General features: G+C 42.4%; 1 protein-coding gene across 1 annotated transcript in view; it reads right to left on the reverse strand.

Moving 5' to 3' along the window:
• Window positions 1–510: 510 nt before the first annotated feature.
• The window catches only part of AGK (acylglycerol kinase), a 79,096-nt gene continuing 64,709 nt past the window's right edge, over window positions 511–14,897 (reverse strand). Inside the window, exons 14-16 of the mRNA XM_089527883.1 lie at window positions 12,934–13,004; window positions 3,782–3,866; window positions 511–1,382 (exon numbers count right to left, since the gene is read on the reverse strand). Of these exons, the coding sequence (XP_089384009.1) occupies window positions 1,248–1,382; window positions 3,782–3,866; window positions 12,934–13,004 (291 nt within the window). The 3' untranslated portion in view covers window positions 511–1,247. The remainder of the gene's footprint in view (window positions 1,383–3,781; window positions 3,867–12,933; window positions 13,005–14,897) is intronic.

Here is a 14,897-nt window from a genome sequence, read left to right on the forward strand (position 1 = left end):
AGCAGGTTCAGGCCTAAAGATACTGCTGATAATAGAAATATTTTCTGGCAAGATGTCAGTCACATTAACTTGAATATACTTATGAGTGTCAATGAGAGTGCTTTTTCTCTGCCCCAGGGAAAAGAATATATATATTCTTGGTTGCACAAATGGTTGTGGAATCCCTCAACAGTCGATGATGCAGGCTCAAGAGTATATAGATGCTATCTTGGTGTTGCCATATGGCTAACACAGGCTGTGTTGATTTTCATGTTTCTGCTGAAAACTTGTAAAGTTGAATATGGTATGATTGGCAGCTAGCCTCTTCTCACCAAGTTGTGACTAAGCACCTTTCCTGAGAAGTATAAATAGTATGAGTGGCTTTTTTTATTTTTCAGTAAGAGAGGAGTACTGAGTTTATGGATTGCCACTCCCTCCATACAGCCCAAGAGGGACTTATGTACATACAATGATGATGTTTTTTACTCTATTAAAACTCACTTTTAACACATTTATGCTTTGTGCTGACTGATTATTCTCAAACAACTTTTATGAGACATGCATAATTCCTTAACCAGATTTTGTTCCAGAATAGAGATATTTTAAGGCATTTTACATTAGTAAAGGAAGACCATGACTTTCCTGTGTTTTAGATAATAACAATTAGCATTTAGAGTGTTTCATCTTCACTTTATAGTGGAGAGTAGGAGTAACTTACATTAATGCCAATCACAATGAATACAGAAATACCAAAGTTGCTTCTGAAACAGATTAGGTAAGACATATTCATATTAGAGGCTTTGTCATCTCCTTGGATTCTCAGTGCATCACTTTCATGTCATGCCCGATTTTTAAAAATCCAATTAGCAATGGAAACAAATTGGGGGGGGGAAGTCCTAAGTGTCACTATTCACTCTCTTGAAATACACACAACTGTCACAGATGTAGCAGGAGCAGAGAATAACTCTTCCTTCATGGAATGACCATACCAGAACAGAAGGAAATTTGACTAACTCCTGTTTCTCTCCAAGCCAGAGAATTTAAAATGCAGAAATCCAGTTACTTACACACAAGGCTTTCATCATAGTTGAAGAGAGCAGAATCTTCAGGGACCATTCACTGAACAGTTCAGTTGATAGTACAATGAACACCTTTTTCAGAAACATCTGCTTCCTTTGGCACTGGTGATGGCTGCAGTTTATTGTAACTCCTGGCAATCAGGAGTTGAACATTGTTTTAAAAAATGGAATAGTTGACATCTTAGAGGATTATGATGTACTATGAAGCATTTGCTCCTTTTTTCTGGCATCACAGAAGAATTGGAGTTTCCTGGGTAACAGATTCACCTCCACTGGCATTGCTTCATATTCCTCATTGTCTATAGACAATGAGCCCTCTGAATTCTGCAGAAAAATCAAAATTTACAATAATTGGTTACATAGGAAAGATTAACATATGTGCTTCTTAAGGCTATGTCTGAGTTGCTGTTTGTCCACAGTTATGTGGTACAGGAACATACCAAAAACAGCTGATATTCATGTCTCATTCTGGTATGTTTCCAGTCAGATGTCCAAAGATTTCTTAAGAAATTAATAGTTTGCAATGGAGAGCCAGTGCTGTGTAGTAGTTTGAGTGTTGGACTACAACTCTGGAAGACCAGGATTTGAATCCCAACCTGGCCATGAAAACCCATTGGGTGAGTCACACTCTTTCAGCCTCAGAGGATGGCAATGGCAAACCACTTCTGACGAAACTTGCAAAGAAAACCCTTATGACTTTAGGGTCTCTGTAAGTTGAAAATGACTTGAAGGCAAACAACATACACAGTTTGCAATGACCACTCTAACCATTACTTTGAGTGTGTTTGGAATGCCTACTACTCTATCTGTTTTTTCAAGCCTTGTGTGGAATATTTCAAGCAATATTATCATGAACTAATTTATCCTCATGTGGATAAGAAAGCCAATTGCTACAAAAAGTCTCCTTTTGGCAGCCTAAGCTACTTCATTGGTCGCTCTCTATTTACAGTGCCTCCCACTTCCCATGAGGCACCATCCAGTCTGCATACTCTAAGAGCACAATTGATATAGTTTCATTTTTGTCATGGCCCCTCTGCCGCTCTTTGTGCAGACCTTGAACCAATGAACTGAATTCTTTTTCCAGGCTTAGGGGAGGGACAGTGTTTAATCATTCTAGATGCAGATGTACTGTTGCCCTCTAAACGTTTACTTGACCAACGATAAGAAACTGTGGGAGATGAAATACAAAACATGGTGGGCTGAAGGTTAATTACACCTGACTTAAACAATCCTTGAATCTCTCCATTTAACCTCTGTCCACTAAAGAATGTTTGCTTAATTCTTTAGAGGTGAGACTATAGCAGCAGTAGAAATGGGATACAAAGCAGCCATGGATATGTTCAAATACTGTAGTCTATACAGGTTCCATATAAAAGATGAAGCAGTTTGTAGAATATATCTTTGCACCCTTATCCTAATGTCTAAAAGTATCAAATAATTAAAATTTACATTAAATGTAAAAAAAGGACCACCAATTTAAAGCTTTGCCCAAAAATATTGTTTTTGGCTTTTTCTAACCTTCATGTTCTCTGTGCAGTCCCACACATGCACCTGAACATAGCTAATTTGCTTTGGAACTCTAGAGTTAAGTCAGTATACACTAATCTAGAAAGAGAAGCCGACAAATACAAAAACGTGCCAATTTAAAAAAAAAGGTTGTTTCTTACAAAGAAACAGCAATGACAATATGGTGCAGGTCTGGAGTGGGTAAAGTGCCTCACTCCATGCCATCTGTGAGGCTCCTGCTGCCTCCCAGCACCCTCTAAATCATTTTCAGAATGAAATGGGAGGTCAGTTTAAAAAATGTCCTATGCCTGCTAAGAGAAATGGGAGGCACTTTCATTTTGACCATTCCACCTAGGCCATTTTAGGGCCAGGAGAGATCTTCTCCTAAGAAGGAAGTTAGGAACTTCCAATTTACTTCCTAGTTCAAAGAAGGGCAGCCATCCTTGTATTTTTTTAAAAAAAACATTTTTATTAAAATTCTACATATGCTAAAAGTTGAGTAAAACACACAAAGAGACACAAAATGAAATATAGTATCTGTATAATAAAATACAAAAAGACACACTAAAAGAAACCAGTTGGCTCTCCATACCCAAGGATTCGTATAGTAAATAGTAGTAAATCTGAAAGGAATTAAACTAGATATTGAACTGAAAGAAAGGATCCATGGATTCTTTATCCACAGATTCAATCATCAATGGCTTGAAAATACTGAAATATATGTGTATGTGTGTGTAAATTCCAAAAAGCAAATCTCAATTTTGCCATTTTATATAAGGGACACCATTTTATTATGCCATTGTATTTAATGGGACTTGAGCATCCACAGATTTTGGTATCTATGGGGGACTTTGGAACCAAATGTCAGCAAATACCAAGGGCCCACAGTACAATATTTAACAACAACAACAAAATGGCTTCCAGTTGTCTTTTTTGCAGTTACATGGTATTTCCTAAAATTCGATCTCACTCTCTGTAGATGTTTCACTTCATTTGTTCATTTAACTTCTACTAATTTTCAAAACCAATAATCTAATCATAACTTTCGTTATTTCTCAAAAAATAAAGCAATCTAGGGTTTCCAGTCCTTCCAAAAAGCTAATAAAGACTTAGTAGACAATCACTCTTTTACATGGTGGTAGGAACAAAACCCTGTACAGCATGCATAATGCCCTTTAAGAAAAATGAAGAGCAAATAGGCTCTTTTTATTTCTCACCTCTGGAAGCTCCAAGATGCATCTACTAGCCTGAAGAAACTGGCTTCCTTCTGGACACATGTGGGGTTCCTGCATCTTTAGACTTCTGTTTAAAACAAAATGCAGAGGAACAGAGAAAATTCTGAAGGCTTTGCTTAAATACATAAGAAAAAAGGTGTTTGGAGTGATTTTTTTTTTGGCTGTTGTTAAACCTGCCATGACTGGTCAAAGCAACTTTCAGATTACAGCTACATCTTGTGGAGGAAGCTGTTTCTAGCAATTTCTCTGTGATCCAGTTAAACCAGCCCCATATGGTGGTTTATAGGCATTTCAAGTGCTGTGAGTGAAGTGCAGGTGCAGGAAAACCTTTCTGAACAGCTTTGAGCAATAGGGTTTCAGATACAGTGCTACCTCGGGTTACGAATTTAATTCGTTCCGCGGCGCCGTTCGTAACCCGATACATTTCGCAACCCGAAAAGGCGCTGGAAAGCCGCTAGCCGCGCTTCACATTTGAATTTCGCGCCGAAATGAATTTCGTAACCCGAAAAATCTTTCGTAACCCGGAACAGTTTTTTCCAATGTAACTTTTTCGTACCCCGGAAATTTCGTAACGCTGTGAATTCGTATCCCGGGGTACCACTGTACAAGGGTAGTGCAGGATCAAGAGGAAACATGGAGAGAAAGAGAAAGCTTGAGGTTGACAGTGTCACATCTGAAGTCACTGTATAAGCCTAGTCATATAACCACGCTGATGTCCAAATGGTCAGCGAGGGCATTAATGTGTGAGGGATGGTGCTGAATGAAATCTATCACATGTTCTTGCACATCAAGGTAAGACCAAAGAAAAACATAGTTCAAAGCAACACAAATTAAGTGGAGATATGTCTGTGGCCTAGATAATTTCAGGTCTTTATTACATCATATTTTTGCTCACTGTCCTGAAATGTAATATGGTAAAAGGTAGCACTTAGGTCTTTCTAATAAATATACATGAAAATAAGGTGTCTAAATGAGACATTTAGGATGAGAGTGTATGAAGAAATAAACCCTGTAACAAATTCATAGTGGATGGAAATCAATTTTCCATATGGATATCTAAATGCCTCATCTTCCCAAATCTTCCTCATTAAAAAAAAAAAAAAAAAAGGAAGACGAGAAATCAGTAACTCAACAGGAGATAAAGGATCAGATTGCTGCAACTCCTGGTCCTGAATTCCTTTTCCCAGTCTTTATTTTGCTGTTGCTGATGGTTTCTTCTCTTTTCACTTCCCCCCTTACTCATTACTGGCAAAACCAAAGGATTCAGGTGTTCCTTACAGTTTAGAGCCTTGTAGTTCCATATGTAATAAAAGCACATTTTAAAACAAGTATAATCCATGTGTAATCACTGTACACATAACCTGTACTTTTGATATTCCACATATTGCAATTTTATGAGACTTAAAGTAAGAACCTGTGTTATTGTAATACTGTGTTATTATGTTGTTCACCGCCCTGATCGTTGGAAGGGCGGTATACAAATAAAATTTTTATTATTATTATTTATTATTTAACCTAACTTTGAATGTATAAAAGCTACTAAAATAGTATTTCTCAACTTTTCCAAAAAATGCTAGTTCCCTCCCAAAAAAAAACAAAATAAAAAATATCCTCCCTCCAACAAGCCTTCAAAATTTGTGAAAATTTTACATCCCTATTTTATACTGCACATCCAGATTGCCATGACAAATGGTGATAGCATTATGTGGATCCTATGTACAGATTCATAATAATGGTGATTTGACAAAAGTTGTTGTCCTCTATTTCCTGCCTTTTCTGTTACATTCTTTAGGTAACTAAAGGACAACTGTATTCATGAACGTCACTTGTTGGCCACCATAGGAATAAAAAAGACTACACATAATTAGAAGTAGAACATGGAGAAGCTCTATTCTCTCTGCTAAATCAAGGCCAGGCACAGATTGTGACACAGACTATGAACTGCAAATATCAAAAATTAGAGTAAAGCTAAAGAAGAGCACTAAATCAATCACCATGTCACAATATAACCTGAAGAACATCCCTGTAAAATTTATACATAATGTTTAAAAAAAGAGTTGCACCATCAAGCTTAATTGACTAGGACCCAGAAGAACTCTGGAATGAACCCAAGACAATGTAAGGGAAGAATGCAAAAAGATTTTTATGAAGTAAAAAAGAAAGTAAAGTCTCATTGTACGACAGTTGAAACTCTTAAGCAGTTGAGGACAGATGAGAATGAAAAGTAAAATGGGAAAGATATGGAATTGTTGTTTTTAATTGTAAAGTAATGACTGGTTTTATTATCAATATTCCAAGGATGCAATCACAATTTACAGAACCAAGAGCTGATATCATTATACAGTGGCTCGTCTTGAAGTAGTGAGGAAAGGAAAACATCTGGATGGACTTTCAATGAATTTTTAAAACACAAAAAAATTAAATTTAATTCATTAAAGGTACAATACATATACAGTGCGTCCTCGCCTTACGCGGGGGATCCGCTCCGGATCCCTCCGCGTAAGGCGAATTCCGCCTATGCTCGAGCCCCATTGGAAACAATGGGACTCGTGCACGGTGGCGCGGGCGCGCGCGGGGCGCAACAGGCACAGGCGGCCATTCAATTGAATGGGACACGCTGCCCCGCGCGCGCGGGCTTGAGCATGTACGCTCAAGTCCGCGTATGGCGCGGGCGCACTGTAGTGTAAGACAACAATAAGTAATAATCTAAAAACTTCCTTTATTCTCATCTGCCCCCTTCCTCCCCCTGCCCAGTCATACACTTGTACAAAGCACTTCCCCGTCCATCCCTCTTACTTAAAAAATTACCACTATTTAATTGTCTATTTTCATTAATGTTAATCGTATCTTCTGTTATTCATTTATCCAAAATCTCACCTGATCTAACAGTAGTTTAATTTGCTGTTACTCTGACACATAACTGATAAATGGTTTTCATATGGCCTCAAATAAAATTTATTTTATTTCTCCTCTCTGTAACCTTTACTTAGTGTGTTAATTTTTTCAGATAAAGCTATGGCCCATATTCTATTTAACTCATTCTATATCAAAAGGTTCTCCCATTTTTTTCCACTTAAATTTTAACAAAAATAGGCCAACAAATAATAGAAAATAAAATGATTTCCACAGAGTGGAAAAGCTCATTCCAATTCCAATCCCCAAGAAAGTGGACTTCAGGGATAATAATAATAAAATAAAAGTTTTATTTTTATACCGCCCTTCTTGCAATCAGGGTGGTGTACAACATTATTCAAAACATAATACATAATACATACATACAATAAAAAACAATTACAATTAAAATCACAATTAAAAACCAGTTCTGGCCAGCTTGCCACTGCTGTCAGAGGGGTGGGGGGGTGGGAAGACTAACTGGAGCCTGTATCTGGGAATGCTAGCTTGAACAAGAAGGTTTTTAATCCCTTCTTGAACTGGGCTAGGGAGGTGGCCGAGCGGAGCTCTCCGGACAGCGAATTCCAGAGGGTCGGGGCCGAGGTGGTGAAGGTCCTCCTAGATGTGGAGGCCAATCTTGCCCCAGGGACTCTCAATAGCTGCTGCCCAGATGTTCTGAGTGTGCAGGACGGATTGTATGGGGAGAGGCGGTCCTCTAGGTATCCTGGGCCCAAGCCATTTAGGGCTTTATAGGTTATAACCAACACCTTGTATTGCGCCCGGAAGCGAATAGGCAGCCAGTGCAGATCTTTAAGCACTGGTGTTATGTGGCTGGCCCTGGATATGCCAGTGACCAGTCTGGCTGCCATATTCTGTACCAATTGTAGCTTCCGGGTATGGTACAAGGGGTGCCCCATGTAGAGCGCGTTGCAGAAATCCAATTGAGAGGTTACCAGAGCATGTACTACCGTTTCAAGGTCCCTCTGGCCCAGGTAGAGACGCAGCTGGCGAATCAGCCGAAGCTGATAACAGGTGGTCCTGACCATCGCATCCACCTGAAATGTAAGGTGGAGCAACGAGTCAAGGAGCACCCCCAGACTGTGTACAGAGTCCTTCATGGGAAGCGTGATCCCGTTTAGGACAGGTGGAACCACCGCCATCCCCGGGCCAGGAGAACCTATCACGAGTACCTCCGTTTTCTCTGGATTCAGACTGAGTCGGTTTTCCCTCATCCAGCCCATTACTGACTCCAGACAGGCCACGAGAGGAGAGACGCCATCCTCAGTCACTGCATCAGTCGGAGACATAGAGAAGACTATTTGGGTGTCATCAGCGTACTGATAACCCCGCACCCCATATCTCTGGATGATCTCTCCCAGCGGTTTCATGTAAATGTTGAAAAGCATGGGATACAGAATGGCTCCTTGAGGGACCCCAGATACAAGGGCCCTCTTATCGGAGCACACGTCTCCCAGCTGCACCATCTGGAACCTCCCTTAGAGGTAGGATCGGAACTCCTGGAGCGCAGTGCCCCCGATTTCCACCACTGCCAGGCGCTCCAGAAGGATACCATGGTCTATGGTATCGAATGCCGCTGAGATGTCCAAGAGCACCAACAGGGACACGCTACCCCTGTCGATGCCCAGACGGAGATCATCGACCAAGGCGACCATGGCCGTCTCAACCCCGTAGCCCGCCCGGAAGCCGATTTGAAATGGGTCCAGATAATCTGTTTCATCCAACATCGATTGAAGCTGGATTGCAACCGCCCTCTCGATCACCTTCCCCAAAAATGGCAGTAGCGAAACTGGCCGATAATTATTATGCATCAGGGGGTCGAGGGAGGGCTTTTTTAACAGCGGTTTTACAATGGCCAATTTTAAGCTGGATGGAAATTGCCCTTCCCTCAAGGATGTATTTATAATCCGGTGTAACAACGAGGTTACCACCGGTCTCCCCTGAGCCGCTAGCCATGAGGGACAGGGATCGAGAGAGCAGGTTGTCTTCCGAACGCTTCTAAGGATCTTGTCCACATCATCGGTACTAACCAACTCAAACTGATCCAGTTTAATGGAGTCCACAGAGGCTCTGGATACCTCTACCCTAGGTTCTGCCCTAATGCCGGCGTTAAGACCTTCGCTTATCCGAGAGGTTTTATCCACGAAGAAGTTGTTAAACTGGTTGCAGCAGGCCTTAGAAGGTTCAAGGATCTGGTTCGGGGCAGGAGGGAGCTGAGTTAGCTCCCTGACTACCCTGAACAACTCTGCTGGACGCGACTCCACGGACGCGACACGAGCACCATAGAACGAATTCTTAGCTGCTCGTATCGCCTCTCCGTAGTCCTCCAAATGGCGGTCTAGGAGAACCTTGTCGGCTAAGCGTAGGTGTTTCCGCCAGTGATGCTCTAGCCGTCGCAGCACCCACTTCCTCGCCCGGAGATCTTCTGTATACCAGGGCTTACGTTTGGAAGCAGGCCTGAGAGGGCGCTTGGGAGCGATCTTGTGTATAGCCCTAGAGAGACCGGTATCCCAGATACCAGTCAGGGCATCAACAGAGTCGCCGTCACATCCAACCATGTGCCCCTCTAAGGCTTCTTGGAACCTTCTGGGTTCCATCAGCCTTCGAGGGTGGACCATCCTAATAGGTCCACCACCCCCGGGGGGGGATCTGGGTAGGAGCCTTGATTTTTGCCTCCACGAGGAAATGATCCGTCCATGACAGGGGGGAAATATTAGTTATTTCCGCCCACGGATTTTCCGCATCCATACAAAAGACCAAATCCAGTGTATTACCCGCAAAATGCGTTGGGCCCGAGATCAACTGGGACAGGCCCATGGCCGCCATGGTATCCATGAATTCCCGAGCCGCACCGGATGGAACATAGTTGGCCGCGAAGGGGATGTTGAAATCACCCAGGACAAGTAGCCTGGGTGTTTCCAGCAACAGCTCCGAGACCAACTGTGTCAGCTCGTTAAGGGAGTCTGTTAGCGCACGGGGTGGCCGATACACCAACAAAATCCCTAGACTGTCCCTAGCCTTCAGGGTCAAGTAAATACACTCGATAAGAGAAGTTTGACGGATGTGGTTCCTGGTGAGAGACAAGGTGTTCTTATGTACCAAGACAACACCCCCCCCGCCCACCTACCCTGGACTGGTCCTTCACCGAAAACCCGGCAGGGAGGGCCTGCGCCCACACAGCATCCTCCTCAGGCCCAAGCCAGGTTTCGGTAATGCAAGCCAGGTCACACTTACTATCTCCAGCAAATCGTGGATGATGTGGGTCTTGTTGTTACTTGACCTGGCGTTGCACAGGAGCAGAGACAGGGTTTGTGGCACGGTTGGAGTGACCCTCAGGTCCTTTCGGTTAGGAGAGGGACAGGAAGGAGAGATAGATATGACGCATTGATCTCGCCTTCCTCTGTAACGCAAGTCCACTCTCCTACCGCCATACCTCCCCCTGCCCCACACCACCTCAATGGGAGCTCCACTCGTGCAGACATTACTCTCTCCCTCCCCAGCCAAAGCATTCCCTGCATCCATATCCTCCCCCTCCCCCTAACCAAGCAACAAGAAGAACAGAGGTATGACACAGCAGACATCCTCTTTTCAAAGGCTGGCATGGGCACAACCCTCTTGCCCCAAGCGCCACTGCAAGAATGTGCAGCTGCGCAGTTGCAGAGCTGCGGAGTCCAAAAACAAACAGTCCGTGGGCAGCCTCCCCGGGCCGGTGCGCAGCTGCGCACCTCCGACAACCCGGGAAGGGCCGCCCGGCAGCAAACGCAGCTCTCGGTGGAGTCCGGTGGCAAGGGGAGGCGTGACGGAGGAGGAGACCTGGCAGGCTGGCTTTAAGCGTGCCGCTGCCCCAACACGCCCCTCTCTCTGCCTTCCCCCCCCCAGATGTCCCAAATTTGGCTCACCAGAGCCGCCGCCGAGATGCAAGCGAGGAATGGAATCCAAAACAAACAGTCCGTGGGCGGCCTCCCCGGGCCGGTGCGCAGCTGCGCACCTCCGACAACCCGGGAAGGGCTGCCCGGCAGCAAAAGCAGCTCTCGGTGGAGTCCGGTGGCAAGGGGAGGATGGTAGTAATCATAGGACCACTGCATCAATTTCCTATGCAAGCAAAGTAATGCTTTAAATTTTACAACAAAAATGTATGCTATGTATGGATTGAGGAATACCAGATATCGATGCTGGGTTCAGATAAGGAAAGGAAGTACCAAAGACCATATTGCAAACATATATTGACTAATGGTGTACATCAAAGAATTTCACAAGAAAATCACCCTGTGCTTTATAGATTATAACAAAGCTTTTCTTTTGATCATGAAAAACCAGGCATTGCTCTTAAAGAAATACGTAGATGTGATGCAACATTTGATTATCCTGATGCACAACCTGTACTCAGGACAAGAGGCCACTGTCAGAACATAATAAGGTTTCTAATTGATAAGGCAATTGGTAAGCTCTCTAGATATACTAGGAATTGGAGAAAGGAAACACAAACTTGAGTGCATAATGCATACATTTCCTGTAAAATCTAAGGGAAGCTGCCCTTTGTTGGTATTCTTCAGCATCCATTTGCACATATAGTATATCCAAATGCCCTGGCTGGCTAATCCCTGCCCATTTCTATATTTAATCTTTTCACCAGAGTTTTGCATTGCATCTTTCTTCCTGCTTCCCTGCCTGTCCTTCTATCTTTAATAGGCTTCAACTGGCTGGTTTCTTATAGAAAAGAAAAGAAACTGCTGAAACTGCAGCAAGCAGTTCTGCTATTCAATATTCCCAGCACTGCAGACTCACATAAGGTATGAAGAATCCAATGCACTCATTACATGCATTCCAGTGGCAGACATATGGAACCATTAGCAAAAGTCTCCTAGTTATGTTAGATATTCTGGTATTTATGGAGACTGAAGTGAATATCTGATACCCCACTGTACTCTACTTCTCTTTTTTTAAACTGTCAATTGCACTCATTTATTTACTTGCTAATTGTATTTGCCAACATTCTTTCAGCCATAATGGCTCCCCAGGCAGTTTGCAATTTACAAAAACAGGTGGTTGCTTGTGTGATTGGGCAGACACACAAGGTCTAAAACAGGGGTGGGGCAATTGTCAGGGGCTAAGGAGCTTACCAGCCTTGTAGACATTTTCATTGTATTGAATATGGAGTAGGCAACAAGGGGAATAGCTATTTTGGATTTGAACCCAATCAACAGAGATGAACTAGTCAATAAGACAGAACTAGTGGGATCCTTAAGTGGGAGTGACCGTGTCCTCTTAGGATTTATTATATAGATGAAAGAGGAAGCCAAACGTAGTCACTCAATCTGAATTTAAAGAAAGCAGATTTTAGTAATCTTTGGAAATACTGGGTGAACTCCCATGATCAGAAATGCTAAAAGGAAAGGGAGTTAATGATGCATGGGAGTTCCTTAACGGTGAGATGTTGAAGGCACAGCTGCAAACAACCCCCAAGAAGGAAGAAAAGTGGAAGATGTCTAAAGAAACTAAAGAATTACAAACAAACAAACAAACAAACAAACAAAAAACCCATAACATTCCATCTAAACATTTGTAAGAACTTCTTAATTGTATGAACTGTTCAGCAACAGAATAGAGGTCTTTAACAAAGGTTGTATGGACACCTTTCAGGAGTGTTGTAATTGTGTATTCCTCCATGACAGAGGATTGGGCCTGATGGCCCTTGCAGACTCTTCCAAAACCCAAATTCTATGATTTCATGATTACCCGCCCCCCCAAGAGAACTTGGATAGCTACATGCACACTGCATCCCTCTTCCTAGAAAAATAATAATCCCTATTCCCCCTGCGCGCATGCCAATGTCCTCTAGATATAGGCATAGTAATATATAATGTCACTGCATGTCAGCAAAAGGGATTTACAGAGATTCAAGGAAACAGGGAGATTATCTGCACTTTGACAGTGATCATGGAAACCATAAATTAAAGACTGGGATTAACCAACAAGAACCTTTCCCTTAGTGTCTTGGCTGACTATATATGACACAACAAATGGAATCATTTGAAGGTTTATTTCCGCAAGAGCACTACATTAGCTGAGTCCTCTTTTTGGATTTCAGCATGATAGTGAAACCTAGAATCTAATTTAGAACTTGTCACTCCTTATTAAAAGCTACCTACCAACTAAAAATAAACAAGCAAGCAAATGCCATGGCTATGAAAAGGTAGACATTTTACACATTGTCTAGTACTCACCCTCTTGTTATGTAGTCTCCCTTACTGACGGTATCAGGTTCAATGCAAATATTCATGAAGTCTTCAGTACGCTAAAAATGTTTAGGAAGAAGACAAAATAACACTAACACACATAACACATTATAAATATTCCACTAAAAAGTAAACAAGTTCACTCTTCTGTCTGTATTTTAAATTTTATCTGATTCTCCTCTTCCCTGGGGAAAATCATTATATTTGGGAGGCAGGAAAGTTGTTTGCATGTGCTTTTTAAGCACACTGCCAGGTTAAAAACTAAAGAGAGTGCACATTCTCACACAGAGACATAAATCCCTTATCTTTATTTGAACATACCTTCAGACTCTTTCCAAATATAGAGGATCAAAACCCTCACAAGCAAGATTATTTGTTTTTAAAGTGTATGTGTGTGAAATTAGAATTATTTAATGTTACATGCCCCTTTCATGACAGGTGAGACCAGGCTGGTTTTCTCTTTCCCCGATATCTTTTCCTCAGAATTAGAGGGTGCAACCTCCCAGAAATTGTTGGCCCTCAGATGATGGCATAGCCCAGAGTGTACTTCCATTCTGCTTGTAGGGGCACCTCAGTGAACACAAGAAGGCTTGTCTCTATAGCTGGAACAGAGGTTGACACCCACTTACTGACCTCTGTAACATATGCCTGCTGGTCATTGTGGAGGAATTCACTCTCAATTGTACAATGGCCCCAACCCCATCAAGACCATCTTTCCTCCTCCGAATGTCCTCCTTCCACAGTATTTTAGTGACCAGTGTGGGCCAGGTGGAGAGCATTGGCAAATCATCTGGCAGGACCCTATAGACTGATGCAGAATGACAGAGGCATCCTTCTGGACTTTCTGAGGGTCCTCTGGGGTCCCAGAGTATGCTGTTGTCATTCTGTATCTCACTATAAGGTCAGAGCCAGGTGCTCTCTAACATGCCCCACTCTCCAATGGTCACTAAATGGCTATGATGGAAGAGCACAAGAGGAAGTTCTCTAGGACAGGAAGATGGCAAATGTGGCATAGTGTTACATGGATGGAACTTTAAGCTATGATTCTCAATGTACATGGGTTTTTTTCTCACAGGCATCCCAGGTTCTAAAGGGGGATTAAAATACAAATAGAGCACTGAGATCCAGAGAGTATCTCTGTGACCTTGTTGACAAGTGCAAGTACTATCACGTCATTTGATAACTGAACATAAACTGTTCACATGGCATTTGACTTAAACTTGGGCATGTATGTGAAAGTGTATTTACTCAATGCAGGACACAGTTACTAACTTTAGTTCCTATGTGGTACCACATCTGAATGGGAATACAGACTCACAGAATGGATGTAGTACATATAAGAGGTGAACTAGGTGTTAGAGCCATTGCTCTTGCAACTGCAGTGATGGAGAATGTATGGTCCTCCACATGTTGCTGGACTGAAACTCCCATCATTCCTGCTAGCACATGCAATGTGGATGAATGACGGAAGATGCAGTGGCATGTGTTCCTTTCCTGTGGACTAGACCATAGATAAGGATATGTAAATTCTGCTAAACAAACAAAATGGTTGTAACATAAAAAGCTGGACTGGACATATTTTGCAAAGTAAGCAAAGTAAACAAAGTATGTATATTGCCTATTTTAGTTCACACAATGCGGTCTGCCAGTTACACAAGATTTGCATTACTTATTATGGCTCTGCTCATACAAAGGAGAAAGGCATGTATGGGATACTGAAGGCCAACTCCCCCATCACTGGAAATCTTACGCAGAGTCCCCTCTGATTATCTGATTGATCAGACATTCTCCACACACTTCCAAGATTTAAAAAAACAACAACAACACCAAAACAACTAGGAACTTTGATCTCCCTTCTTCCTTCAAAGAATTCTGCTCTGAAATATAAATCCTTTAGTTTTATGGAATTACAACAGACACACAGTCTTTGGTATGCATACTGTATGTGAGCA

Source organism: Sceloporus occidentalis, unplaced genomic scaffold (assembly GCF_023333645.1).
Source record: "Sceloporus occidentalis isolate IW3139 unplaced genomic scaffold, rSceOcc1.0.p SCAF_5, whole genome shotgun sequence".
Classification (NCBI taxonomy): domain Eukaryota; kingdom Metazoa; phylum Chordata; class Lepidosauria; order Squamata; family Phrynosomatidae; genus Sceloporus; species Sceloporus occidentalis.